Source organism: Megalops cyprinoides, chromosome 20 (genome assembly GCF_013368585.1).
Source record: "Megalops cyprinoides isolate fMegCyp1 chromosome 20, fMegCyp1.pri, whole genome shotgun sequence".
Lineage (NCBI taxonomy): Eukaryota > Metazoa > Chordata > Actinopteri > Elopiformes > Megalopidae > Megalops > Megalops cyprinoides.
This window is the reverse complement of record NC_050602.1, coordinates 25,689,454-25,704,292: the sequence shown is the minus strand read 5'-3', so window position 1 is coordinate 25,704,292 and position 14,839 is coordinate 25,689,454. Positions and strand designations below refer to the sequence as shown.

At 44.9% G+C, this 14,839-nt stretch overlaps 1 protein-coding gene across 1 annotated transcript in view; it reads left to right on the top strand.

Moving 5' to 3' along the window:
- The window catches only part of LOC118795428 (zinc finger protein GLIS1), a 68,103-nt gene extending 53,899 nt beyond the window's left edge, over positions 1 to 14,204 (top strand). The window contains exons 9-11 of the mRNA XM_036553890.1: positions 9,059 to 9,189; positions 12,126 to 12,281; positions 13,734 to 14,204. Of these exons, the coding sequence (XP_036409783.1) occupies positions 9,059 to 9,189; positions 12,126 to 12,281; positions 13,734 to 13,870 (424 nt within the window). The 3' untranslated portion in view covers positions 13,871 to 14,204. The remainder of the gene's footprint in view (positions 1 to 9,058; positions 9,190 to 12,125; positions 12,282 to 13,733) is intronic.
- The last annotated feature ends 635 nt before the right edge of the window (positions 14,205 to 14,839 follow it).

The window sequence follows — 14,839 nt, the reverse complement described above, 5'->3', positions numbered from 1 at the left end:
CAAGGTACTTAACCCAGAACTCCCTCCAGATGTATAAATGGGTAGCATGCGAAAATTGTAACATATGTAAGTCTCTCTGGATAAGAGCGTCTGCTAAATGCCAATAATGTAATTTAATGTAATGTGAGGTCTTCCATCATGCATGCTTCTCCTGGGTCAGGCCCAGGCCTGGCCCGCTTTGTCCCGGCCTCCCCGGGTCCATGCGGCAGACACCCGCCTCCGCTCCATGTGGGGCTGACCCACCTCTCTCCCCTCCTCTCTCTCTGACTCATCCCTGCCAGCGTCTGGCGTAGGTGGGCGTGCGGTGTGGTCGCGTTCAGGCATCTGGTTCGAGTTCCCGTTTTTCCACTGGGTCATGGAAGTGGTCAAGGTTTTCGTATGCACAGGAGCAGGGAGAAGCACATCATGACAGGGCCACATTTATGATTCACATTGATGTCAGTTTCACCGGACACGTGGCAAAAAGGTACTGGGGTGAAGTCCTGCATCTCAATCCTGTGGTGTTTTTTTCTTTCTCCGTCAAACATTGCTGCTAAAAACATTATTTTTAATATTCCACTTTCTGTAGGACACAGTGACTAAATCAAGGAGGCATTTCTTACTTTGAACTATTTTATGTATCAGCTTACCTTTGTTCACAGGAAGTGTGCAAGCAGTGGCCAAGTCCAAGTCTTTTAATAGCAGTAGAAACCAAATATGACTGCCTGCTGACAAAGACATATATGAGGCAGGAGAACATTAGTCTTAATGTACAAAAAGCCCACCCAAGGACCACCCCTGCTTTCCGACATATTCACAGCCACTGTGACTGCGAGAGCCAAACCTTCAGTATTCATTTTAAAACCGGTCACTTCTCCAGTACATCGAAAAGTGTTTTCAGAAAAAGAAAAAAAAAAAGTATGCAATGAACCGCTCTTGGATGGGAGCTGGATGTGGCTGTCGTTTGACTGTTGCAAAGCACATTTGCGGTGTAAAACAGCAGAAATACTCCCAAGTGCATGCTTTCTACCATAAACAATTTTATAATGTTTCTGTTGGGTTCCACTGCGTTTTAACGGCGGAGTTGTACTCTGATGAGTGTCATCACCTCTTAGGCAGACACACCCAAATATTTCCCCTGTGAGAATGTAATGAATTCAAATGTACGATAATTAACTTCCATTTTGTAGCCATTCTGGCTTTTCTCTCATTGCTCATCAGCTGCCAGAATTTTTTAATGAGTTCTTCATCCTTTATCATGCATATGACGTGGTAAAAACAATACAGTTCATTGTGTGTTGGAATCTGCTATGATTTTTAGAATGAAATATATCACTGAAGGGCTGTGTAAAAACAGTTAGGTTTTGTTCCTGCACATGGTACCAATAAGTGTTATGGCCTATGGACTATTTGTCACTTTGAGGAACCATCTGCAACAGATTCAGGCATACACTGTTCTCCCTCTTCCAGCACTGAATTGCTTTTAGTTCAATGCGATTTTCTCTAAAGAAAAAAAAAATTGTCAAGTAGCTTTTCAAAGCAGAGTGTCGCTGAGATTTACTGCACGTGTTTTATATAAAAAAAAAAAAAAACAAAATGTGAAAAATACCTGAGATGTCAGCAAGAATAGTGTGAGCGCTGACATGAAAGGCAGCAGAGCAGTAATATAATGTCCAGAGATTCTCTCGCTCCTCCAATGGCTGGAAAAATGTGTCAGATTACCTGGCTAATGGGAGGCAATGGAAATACAGTTGATCTGAGCTGAGTTTGGTTTAAAAGATCAAATCCAACACATAGTTATCTTACTGAAGGAGTGCAGAACTGACCGTGTTAGAGCAGCGGTTAGCATAGCCACTAAGTTGTGAAAAAACGTCTTGGGTAATCGGCAAGGCGTTGGTATGTGTTTTTCCAGGACCTGAGGCAGGTAGGGAGCTTCTATCTATCCCACCTCTCGGCAGCTCTTTTTCTCCATAACCATTGCAGTGAATAAAGAACCACCAAAGATGACAGAAAATAGCAAGGGTAACATTTTCCTCATAACATGCTTTCCACTCCAGGAGGCCGTTTTCACCAGAGCAAAGGCATGTTTCATATTCCATTACTCAGTGCTGTTGTGCGGACCGTCCTTGCTGTTCGTGTGCAGCTTTCTCCCCACTGTGCAGTCATCTTGCTCGGTTTGACCTCTGTCACATTTATGGGAGATTTCTACCCCACCAGAATAACCATTCATCAGAGGCCTCGCCGACCAGCTCACAGACCCATCCCAAAATCCCTTGTGCGATGTAATTTAGGTATGGACACCCAACATGTGACAACGGTGGCGACCGGTCATGTGACCGGTTGTTAGGGAGACGTGTAATACCGGGTTGTACCAATGTAATTCACTGCAGCAGCTCGGCGGTCAGCTGTCTTAAATCAGGCCGATGAAAATCTATCAACAATAACGCACCATAGTTTGTGTTTCGAAATCAAAAAACTAACATCTTCCACAAGGATGTAAGAAAAAAAAACTACATGCCTCCTCCAAAAAAGTGTCATTCTCAACCAAGCAAACATAACTTTCCTCCTTGTCATCCACTACAGACATTTCATCTCGGATTTTTTTTTCCAACAGGCCTTAAGAATTTTGTGTCTGCAGGGAGATTGGCGCTGACAGCCATGCCTTAACCAGACTGCATCACTCTTATTTGTGGATTCCATTAGCATGATGTGCCTGATCAAAAATGCACACAAACACAAATGTCTGCTTTATCAGGCAATCTGAGAAAATGCAAGGCCGGGACCTGCAGCAAGCTGGCTACAAAATGTCTACTTACATTGGTCAGAAGATTGAGCATTTGATTTAAATAGTTAAAGCCTGTGGTATACCGTCTGCTGCCAAAGTCAATATCAGTCGAGCACTTGTTTTTCCCTAATGGTTTTGCAAGACACTAAACATTTTGACAAAATTATCTAACTAAGTTCACTATGCACTAGCAGGATCTGACCTCATAGCTAAATGTGTTTACTCTGGCTGAAATGAGCCATTTAGACTCATTTTACTTATTAAACACTAGTGTTATTTCTGCAGCTAATACTGAAATATGCCAGTTAAGGTATATTTGTGATGTGTGTCATGTGTATAATCTGTGGTTAGGAAAAGAAGTTTGAGGCCGCTTTGCAACAGAGCTAAATATCAAAAAAAAAAAAAAAAAAAAAAACATTGGCCGGCTTTCAAAATGTGAATCTTTCATGAACACGAGCTTTATAGAAGATGGAAACCGTAGCCAAGGTGTGTGCCGGACATAAAATCAATGATAGCACTGCACTTGCCTTCAGAACTTCCTTTCTTGCCCACTTTCTGATTCACCAGTAAAAGCAAAGCTCCTGCTGTGTGTGTTTAGTTTCCCTCTTCAAAGGGCAGAAGCTGTCTCCTAAAGTCACAAGAAATGGACAGAGCAGGTCTTACTTTAATATCAGTAAACAGAGGAAATCCCAGTTCATACTCTTTGGACAACGCCGTGCATTTCTGACAAAACCGAAACGCAGAGCCCTTTCTTTTTACAGTGGAAGAGAAGTGTGCTGATGTAACATCTGGAGAATGTTACGGTATGAATCGCCGCGCTGGGTCCACCAGGAGCGGTGATTAATCGTGGTATCAGAATATGTCACCACCACACAGATTACAAAGCCAAACTTTGGGATTTGTCACCCTGGAAATGCTGTCTTTCATCTTGCGAACAGACGTTAGGAGGCATGCTCTTCAGCCCTACAGAGCATAGCATTAATCCACTGGGTCTGAGCTCAATGATAGCATATAGACTTCCCAGACTTCCCAAGTTCTGTCTGCAGACTTCCCAAGTTCTGCCAGCCAAAAACCGGCAAAAACATGCCGCACAAAGTCATTTAAACCCTGACGTACATGAAACCTAACATTCAAATCAATATTATGTAGCCTAAAGAGTAATAGAGTAAAAGAGTAATACATGTAGAGTAATACATTAAACTGGATCCCTTTTTTCTCTAAAATGAAAAACTAGGTTACCAGGACTGCAGAGTCCATCAAAAAAGGCCATATCCCCTTGTAGATTCAGTTGTGGGAGTTACATTCTGATCTAAAAATCACACCCAAGCGGTAACTTTTCCAAACTGGCCAAAAAAGTATGACATAGATTACAGCAAATACAGTACATATTGTTAAATCGGTCTACATATCTGAGTCTCTATTAGCAGCGCAGGAAAAGCGGTTGGTTCTGACGTTTCAAACGCAGGAGCTTGCAGTTTATGCTCGCCCTCACCAACGCGAGCTTTGAAAGCAGCGAGATCAGATTTATTGCCGAACAAATCCGCCCCGAATCCGCCGCCTCTGACTGCGGCTCAAAGCGGTTCGAGAAGCAAACGCGGCGGCCCCCCGCACTTCAAACGCACCCACGCTGACCACCTCCGACCGGCACGTCCATTCGGCTCGTGTTACAGTTTTTGGACGTGGCAGGCGGACAGCAAGTGCACGATTAAATAAACTCCTCTGCGTTTCACTCATCCACGGAGCAGAGGGGGTGAGACGAACTGCCAGACCTCAAGAATGAAGCCCATATGAATGTCAGAGAGTGTAAATGTGAAATGTAGCGGAGGGCACTGGCCGTAAAGTACTGCGGGTGCGATGTTACACAGTACCCGTTCTCCTGATCCAGCGGGTTTTTCATAGCGTGCGCTGTTTGGCCGTGCAGCGTCCTCACATGCGCGGGTCGCCCAGCGTAAACGGCGTTAATGGTGTTGGTGGGGGGGGGGGTTCGGGCTAGCTGCACACGGTCCCAGGGCAGAACATCGGCAGGGGGCACACGTCTAAGCTGCTTCCTTTGATTCCCGCGCTCGTAAAAACGTCGCGGGCGCTGTCCGGCTGTAAATCCAGCCCCCGGCTCGGAGCCGCGCGGCCGCAGATGTAGCGTAAACAGCTCGCAGGATGGAGCTGTCACTCAGGACGCCGGAGCCTCACCTAAACAGCCCCTAAATCAGGCCCTCGGCTGGGCTGACCAGGGTCACACGGAGATGTCATCGTAGACAGCCTGCAGGGCGGGAAGAGAGTCCCCCCCCCCCAAGCACAGGGGGATGCTGGGAGAACTCCACAGAGAGGGATCACAGTCCTATTCTGTAGTTGCCACAGGGAAAGAGTCACATATCACAGCTCCATACTGTAGTTACCTCAGGGACAGAGTCACAGATCACAGCTCCATACTGTATTTACCAAAGAGAGAGACACAGAGAGGATTCACAGCTCCATACTGCAGTTACCATGGAGAGAGAGTCACAGAGAGGGATCAGAGTGCCGTACTGCAGTCACCATGGAGACAGAGTCACAGAGAGGGGGGGGGCACAGCTCCATACTGTAGTTACCACAGGGAGAGAGTCACAGATCACAGCTCCATACTGTAGTTATCGAAGGGAGAGACACAGAGGAGTCACTGCTCCACACTGTAGTTACCATGGAGACAGACACAGAGATCAGAGCTCCATACTGTAGTTACCTGGAAGACATATCCTTACCCTGGTATGGCACTCTAACGAAAGATCCACTGGATCCACATCGTCCAGATGTCTCCAGGCTTTCACTTATATTTAGTTATTCTCAGTAGATTTTACTATATATTAATATTTATTAGCTGATGTTGTCATTCAGTGAAAATTATATATCATTAATCAACACAAATGAGTTTTTTTTTTCAAAAAGGTTCAGGTTAGGTCTTCAAGGATAAAACAGCTGTGATTTGTACCTATGACCCTCTGGTTAGATGTTAAAATATTCTGTGCTTCTTGCTGTCCTGCAGTTATAGATGAACTGTTTAATGCTCTCGTTATCCATCACATATGGACTGCGTTTCCCAAATGGGATGGAGGGGTACGTAATAGGTTAAAAAAAGGAATGGGTTATATCCTTTTGAAGAGCGAGATCCTAAATCCAAAGTAATGCTGGTCCAGAGTGTCAGAATGAGAGGCTACTGACCCGATCGCCGGCCTCCTCCTTTATTCGCTTCCAGGCCCCTGAATCTCCAGAAATGCTCAGCAGAGCCGGTCCCTTTCGAGGGAGCTCTGCCTCGCTAACCAGAACCAGAGACGGCCTGTGCGAAAACATTCCCACTGCCCCGAGCCAAGCAGCCCCAGCGATCCATCAGAGGGGTGCATCCAGACACCTTGACGGGCGGTCCCTCAAGGAGAGGGACGCTCAGGTGAGGGAAGATGAATGAGGAACAGAAAGCTCTTTCTCATGAATCTTTCCCCCCACTACGGCAGATTCTGATATAGCATGTCTGATTCCTGTAAGGCTTGGCCAGCCCTCGTGAATCAGCCCTCCGCAAACGGGCTGCGCTCTGTGGAAGCAGAGTAGCGCCACCTTTTAACGTTCAAACTGCTCAGCAGGCATCCATGGTGATTATCGAAGGAAACTTACAAACATTATCCTCAGTTGAGATCTGTCCTATCCTACATCATCTGAATATATTTCAGCTTTTACTGATGTGGTGTCCTGACCCGTAATTCTTCAGGTCTGTAGTGCAGGGACCTCACAACTTCTGCATTTCCTCCTACATTATGTCACCGTGTATATTATTCAGGCAGTCTGGCAAACAGGGTAGCACTGTAGCATAATGGTAAGGAGCAGGGCTTATAACTGAAAGGTTGCTGGTTCAGTTCCCCACTGGGGCACTGCTACTGTACCCTTGCTCCACAAGGCTGCCCTGCCTCCTACATTATGTTGCTGCAAGTAGCATATTTTTAGTTCTGCAACACTTCAGGTAAAGTAAGGGCAACCTTTTCTTTTGCGACATCACTGCTGGATTTCGTAAAACACCATGCTAAAGTGTCCCCTCAGGACACTTCCCAATCTCTGAAAGGTTCCTGCCTCCTGTTCGCACCAGATGCATGTACCCCAGCTTTCAGCTTCTGCTCAACACTTTATAAATCTAAAAGTGCTCAAACCCAGAAAAAAAAGAAACGAAAAGGCTTGAAAGAGTTAGAGTACAAATTGCTTTATGGTAACCTCAAATGAATCCTACTTAGACTGTTATGTTTCTGTGACAAAACATGTTCTCCATCACAGGGATAAAGCTTTAATGTGAGTCACATGTGTCTCTCTGCTCATTTCATCTGACAGAGCGTAAACCAAAGGGAGGCCTATCAGAGGCAGTCCCGAGAGGAACCCCAAATGTCCTTCTCATGACGATCATCAAACGTTGGATCGTTACGCAATCTCAGCCTCAGTCTAAATGGGCTCCTACACGCACATACCCCATCGTGCCTCTGGAGGCTGCGAGTACGCTCCACTTATCCGCTTTCGAACCCGGGGCCGGGGGTCAAAGTGCTCTCACCAGAGACCTGAGTCAAGAGGCTTTTTCATACAGGCCTGTTTGGAGAGCAGAGGTAAAACATGAAGATGATCAGCAAGGTAAATACCTCGGGAAGGATTTATATTGCATATGATAGATTCCTCTCATTCCTGCTGCCTCGGCCTTCGGCAGCTGGCAATGATTAGCTTATGATTCACTTTAGCCGCATATAGAGGCTAGTTGTAAAAATATGAACAGGATAACTGTTTCCTGAGTTTGTGCTGACAGCAGCTCCCTCGGGACCCTGCTCTCCGCAGAAACACATGCAGCTCACCGGGCCCCCGCCGGTGGCTGGATTAGGCATATTCACAGAGACACAGAGTCAGGATTTGGACGAAACCTAGCAAGATGATTGCCTTTGGGACAGAGGAAGAAATGATTCGATTTTAGGCCCTGCTACCACAACTGTTACGAGTGGCGGGGCGGCGCTTGTCTCTGCCCAGTGCCACTCCGGTTTCAGCTTGTTTTTGCTCCTTGCTCTCCCGTCGAAATGGGGAATGTTGAATTCAGAATGAGACCTTTTGATGTGGCGAGTGAAAGATAAGAGCTTTGGAGGAGAAAAAGACTTCCGCAGAAATATTTACTCAATGCGAGGGGTCCCGTTGGCTTGTCAGCTTCGGACAGTTCCTGTGCTACCACTGCAAACTGTACTGTTGACAAGGGCCAGCGTGTTTATTAACGTTACACTGCCTCCGATGAAGCCCTCATCCTCCCTCAGTCATTAGTCAGGCCCACTAAAGCTCAGGATCTCACTGCAATGCTGTCGTTCACTCTTTGAAGAGGAGAAATGAATATGTGAATGCCGTCATACTTCTTTCTCAAAGCAGACGAGCTGTCATTCCTTTGAAGAAGGAGCGCATTTCTTTCAGAGACTCTGATCAAATGGAAGCGTCCACCACATCCTCTGTGGTTTCAGGGTAATTATCGGAATGAGCTGTAACTATCGAGGGAGAAGAAAGGCTGTCATGTTATCTTGTTGTTTCTGTTCTGTGAAAGAAACCTTTATTTATTGGTTTGCTGTAAGTACTAGGGGGAACAGGGGAATTTTGTTTAGTTCCAAGCAGAGTTGTGAGATTGTCTGAAGTTCAGCACCTGAAGCTTTTAACTGAAAGATGTATTTGTTTGTGTAGCGTGAATGTAATTGAAATTCTTAACTAAATTTTGGGGATCAGTGTTTCAGCATTGTTCATAAAAATTGCATTGTTGCTCTGAAAAACCTGGTTCTCTCAACTTGATCAAAGCTCTTGAGTTCCATTCCATGGTTCAGTTTCGCTGCACACTCCATCCACCACAAGCGAAGTCGGTTTCAGCTCCGTGACAGCATTGTATCAGTGAAGCCAGGGACAATGCAGTTTACATTCAGCAGAATTAGCTTCTGAACAGCACTGGTTGCAAAACTGATATTTAGATATTTGAAAGGACTGCTGGAGGGTGTATTTTGTGGGATGAATCTGTGTGTTTTGCTGGGACTCTCGGATTAGTTAACATGCTGCTACCAGGTGCTGCCAGTATCTGTTTGCCATCCATCCTGGTATCGATCCAACAGACCCCAGCATTTCGTCACACGGCATGTATTGTGCGCAACACCTCACTGCAAGCAAGAGACAGTCATTTTTTGCATTAGTGTAGTGTTGTATTGTAAGTATTTTCTTGATGTCAGGGATTTTATTTCTGAGCAGTGAGTGAATGTGCCCTGTGTGCCCCCCCCCCCCCCCCCCCCCCAGGTTGGCTGGCCCCCTCCTGTCCTCCAGGATCAGTCCAGGTGCCCCCCCGCCTCCGCTGGACAAGCACAGCTCCACTACTGACCAGCAGCACAAACCCTACACCCACTTCCACGACCCACCTGCACATGAAGGTATCAGGAAAAGGGGGGGTGGTTCTTGTTTTGGGGGTCTTATGACTGTTGGACTGTTGTATGGGCTGTTGCATCTGTTGTGTGGTAAAGCATATGCAAGACAGTTAGCAGAAAAGTCAAGAATAAATTTTAAGGCAGTATTAGTTTTTGTTGCTTACACAAAATAAGGAAAAATCCTTTTTGAAAAAACGTAGTGTTGCCTCAGATATTCCTTTTGTACTATAACAGAAACGGCTGCTGATAGTCCAAATGAATACCTGTGCATAGACATTGCAATGGATTAACAAAAGGTCTGTTCTATCTATTGCAGAGTTTCAGAAATCACTAAAATGGTTCAAACTGAAACTGGATTTTTTTTCTTCAGTTACATTACATTACATTATTTTCTAACTGAAGAGTTGCAGGTATTCATGTGGAGTACCAGCAGCCATGATTTAGTGTGTGATACATGCTTATGATATCATGATTATATTCCAAATACATATAAAATATATGAATGCAAAGCAAAATATATTTCAATATACCAAAATGGCAATAATCATATTTTTAGTACATTGATTGAGATAAAAAAAAAAAAAAATTCTCTGTATATATTCTCTATATATGTTTTGTATGTGTGTAGTGTTTCTCAGACAGCAGATAGACAGTAGATTAGGGCTAGAGAGAATTGGCTTTGAACCCAAATGATACCTTTGGAAGCTGCAAACCGCTCTGAAATGCATGCGGTCGTGCTGAAGCCGGGAGGAAGTGTTTAAAGCATTAGAGGCCTGGGTTTCCTGTATCAATGAAAACAGCTTTTGTTGGGCTTGGACAGGCGGCTCTTGCGTCCTGCAGAACCGAAACACGTTGAGGAAACTTCCACCTGCGGTTTCGCCCATTCTGCCCCCCCCCCCCCAAGACAGAGACCCCAGCTAACCGCTATTACAGACCGTCACGGAGCCCCCTGTCTCGTGTGAGCGGCCCTCCAAAACGCGCGCCACGATTGGCGGTTTATTAGCCGTTTCTGATCGTGTTTGCTGGGCTGTCCCCATTGTCAGAGCTAGAAAACCCCCGTTCCTCAAAGCAAAAAGCACTCGTATGGATTTACCCCACCCATGTTCTGAACCAGATGATTTCACTAATTGGTTCCCCCTCTGGCCGAAGAGCCGATTGGAACAAACACTGAGAGTAACTTCGGCTTTCTACACCCTGACTTTTCCACCTCTGCCTGTTGTGCATCAGATGGATTGAATCAGAGGCATGGCTACACCCTGTCTCTGCGGATTCAGTGCTGGTCCCCCTTTTCATCGTCCTTTATGAAGGACGGCTGGTGACAGTAACAGGATGCATTTAATCCGAGTGGGGAAAAAACACTCCAGTGTTCTGATACGTGCACCAGACTCTTCATGTAACAAAGGTCCCACAGGATAAACTGTAAGGATGAATTCAACATGTAACTGTGCCTTCGAAGTCAAGTATTATAAATTGTCGTGTCAATCATGATCGTTATCTGGAAGACCACTCCTATTGCTATTACCAGTTCTCCTCTTTTTCCATTTTGGAGGGAACATTTCACACGCTTATGAATAAAAGATTACTCACGGGACAAAAAAAGAAAGTTGGTGATCCCGGCTGTCACCTGACTTCAGCCACACAATCCCATTGGCTGAGGCCATGCTAAACCAGCACGTGGACACAGGTGTTAATGAGGGGAACCATTTCACAGAGAGCCGTGATGGTTTTCTGCACAGAAAAGGAGCAGGGACGCTGAAAGGCATAGGAGAGCAGCTCTGCCTTCTGGGAACACTGTGGCCAGGATCGCAGCCTCGGGGGCTTTTGTAATCTCTGCAGTCCATATTCGTTTGTTGACGGTGGAACTGATTTTGCAACAGTCCCTGGCTGAGTGGAGGAATGAGTCCTTTTTCAGCGCTTTGCTTTACCCTGTATATCCATGCAAAATAAACTCCACGTCTTCCTCAGAAAGACTACAGAGGCCACTGGAAGCCCCAGCAGCATCACCAGTGGTTGTAAAATAAATCATACCACCTTCATTTCCCCTCTGTTGTTCCTAAGAGAAATCTCAACATTTGTGTATTGGGTAATATTTAATACTGCATGCCTCAGTGCTATCTTTTCTTTGGAATCATTTGGTCTTGCCCAGTCATCCTGTGGTAATCTTACCCAAGGTGTTTGCAGTTTTAAACCATGCAAATCTTAGTCATGCACACATTGGTAGTCAATTATCTTCAGCAGGACTAGAGTGCTATCCAGCACTTGAATAAAGTGTGTAATGTGTAAGTCAATGGTGAGCCCATTGTGTTCTCAAAAACAAACCTACTGTAGCATTCTGCAGTGGTAGCAGGCCTTTACATGCTCAGAATAAGAGCAGAAATGTAATGGAAACAACGATAACAAGGAAAAAAGGGGAATAAACATAAAATAATTAAATTTCATTTAAAATGTTTTGTCTTTGGGGTCCTTACTCTTTTGGAGGTGTCTACCCCTGTGTTTCTTTCTAAGGATGTAGATTACACTGTCACTGAAGAAAGCAGTCAATAATATGTGAGATTATTGACTGCATGTCCTCTGACTATCTTTAAACAGCCTAAACTATCCCCACAGAGGGAAATGTGTCCTTGACAAAAATATGCATTGTGATTGGTGGCATTGTCAGAATGCACAGTTCAGACTGACTGAGCCCTGCATGTAAAATGAATGACAGTCTGTCAAATCTAAACATTTCGAACAGCTAAAACAATTAAATCGTCATTGCCAGCATCGGGGTTTCAAATTAAGCCAAAGTAATGTGATTATCTTTTTCTGTTTTTCTTCTCTCTCTCACTCCCTCTCCCTCGCTCACTGCCTCTGTCTGTGTGTGTGTGTGTGTGTGTGTGTGTGTGTGTGTGTATGTGTGTGTGTCTCCCCCTTTCTCTTTCTCTTTGGCTCTGTTTTAGCAGGCTACCAGGGTAGCTTTCAGAGCTGCTTCCATTACAGAGATAGTTACAGAATGGAGCCGGGGGTCAGCGATGTCCACATACCCCAGGACTCTCACTGCTTTAACCAGCACCGGCCCAACGGGTACGCTGTGACCTCCTCCGCCGGCTCCACTGAAGGTGGGTCCAGCATCCTCTCAGCATCACAGAAATGGCTGCCCTCTCCAGCTCAGCTGGGAAAGCAAAAAAAAAAATGAGCCCCTTTCAAAGCGGATACCAGCGAGTGAAGCTCGTACCCTTGTTATTCATGTTATTCTGTGTCAGGCCCACTTCTCTGTTGTCTTCCCGCTCGGTGTTATGCCCTCCCGCAGGGTTTCTGTCTGTCCTCCATCTACCTGAGCTTGCCGTGTTGTGCTGCATCTCACTCCATTACGTTTTTAAATGAGGATCTGCAGCGCAGCGCAGGCGTATTGGCCACGGGCCCGGATATGAGCAAGCTGGGTGGGATCACTGGGCACAGGAAAAGGTTACACTGCAAAAGCAGACAGGGCCAGCCTGTGAAGGACGTCCAGCACTCAGGAGCCACTGTCTGCTGAGGATGTGTTAAACAACATGACTGATCTCACAGAAAAACAGCTCTGCCGCCAGGGCACTGACCTGTAGCCAGGGGACAAAATGTAGCCGGGGAATTGATCTGTAGTTTGGGGGGGCGGTGATCTGTAGCTAGGGGAAGAAAACGTAGGCAGGGTACTGATCTGTAGTTTGGGGGATGACCTGTAGCTAGGGGGAGTAAAATGTAGCCAGGTTACTGTTCTGTACTTTGTGGACTGACCTGTAGCTAGACTGAAGTGTAGACAGGGTACTGATCTGTAGCTTAGGGGATGACCTGTAGCTATAGGGTCTAAAATGTAGTCAGTGCGCTAATCTGCTGCAAGGGGGCTGTAATGTAGCCATATCTATAATCTGCATCTGGGGGGATGACCTGTAGCAAGAGGACTGGACTTCAGCCAGGGCACTGACTTGCAGCTAGTTGTCTGATCTGTTACAGGGTTGAAGGATGGAATATTTCTGAGTCTGTGAAACCCATCAGTTGAGTTGCTGAAGCTAGCTATTGCAATGAAAAATGAACTTAAATCCCACACCGATTCCTAGATTCCTAGATGTTTTTTTGATGTTGTCAGACTTTAGGATTGCCTTAATGGAATTTTTTACTGTTGCTCACAGATGTACCTTGTTTTAAAACATTTCTGAGCAAATGAAAAGTGATGCTAATAACCGTAAACTGTCATTTGCAGTGTACACGATGAGCTTATCTTTATAGGAAGCTTTGTGTCACTTTTGGGATGCATTAGTCTTGACTTGCCTCCAAGTCAAACTCATAATTAGACGTCTTGTAAAAATATTAGGGCTAGCTTTTTGTCTGGCAAATTCACCAGCAGACCTGTATACTCTTGTAAAAGGTTTGAGTTTAACATTGAGTCGGACTTTACGTAAAGCTAGTAGGACATTATTAGATAAGTCTGTCCGACTTAATTTCACAAAAAAACACTTACTTAACTTTCCCCCCCACAAAAAGACACTGATTTTCTGCAGACCCCCTCCAGGTCCTCATCAGGTTCTCACCTTCTGCAGGGTTCGGCATGGTCCAGGACATCCATGTTGGGGCAGGGCAGGAGTTCTCCCCCAGCCCAGAGGAGAGCGTCTTCTTCCAGGTGGGCGGGTTTGACCGCTGCCTGAGTCAGATCTCCTCTGTGTACACGGAAACATGAGGCCCCGGGTTCGACACACCCATGCCCCGCCTCTCGCTCCTGCAAGCCCAACAGTGTTACCTTTCTTCCTTCCTCCTTACCGTTTCAAAACCATGCCTGTCTCTCTCCGCTGTTTCCGCAACAACTACACGTATACACGCTGAAAATATATCATTTGGCTTTATTGTTTTCTTGTTGAAAAGAGATATTTTGCTCACTATTGCAGGTGCTGAAGCAGTTTTTTTTTTTTTTTTTCTTTTCTGTTGCATGCCGGTTTTTGTTTTTTGCACAGCTGTGGTTGGGGGAGAGTGAGGTTAAAGTCAGACAGCAATCCAGAAACATTCAAATCAATTTCTACATGTATAAAATGTACAGTTTGTTTAAAACAGTTATTCTGAACTGTTCATGTATTTTCAAGTTCTTTTTAAAAAGAATAAAAGCCCATTCCATAATGTAATCTGTTCCTCCCTTTAATTTTTTCTTAAATGGGAATACAGATCAAAACATTTCTGTTCATCCTGATGACTCACCAAGGAAAATGCGTAACTGTTTAAAGCAAGAAGCCAGTCACAGTATGTATGACCTAAATAATTACATTTTAATGCTGTCTGCAAAATGTCAGACTTTTCTCCACATTTATAGATTCTGGAATCCTGTATAATATCCAGAAATCTTCAGAAAGTTTGACTTCAGCAAATAATTATTGTGTGCCCCATAAATTATGTAAAACATCTGTGCATAGGCACAGGCACAGGCATAGGCACAGTAAAAAGGAAGAAGAAGAAGAAAGAAAATGAAAATAGTAGCTTGTTTCATCCAATTTCTTTTAAGCACTGGGTTTTATAGACATTTTAAGTAACATGTATTATACCTTTGTAAGTGTTCCTAATGTAAGGTTATTTCCTCATCTTACAAAAAGTAAATGGAATGGCTGTGGTTGTTTGGAACAACATGAATCTCCTCAAAAATCTAAAAAAAAAAAAATAAATA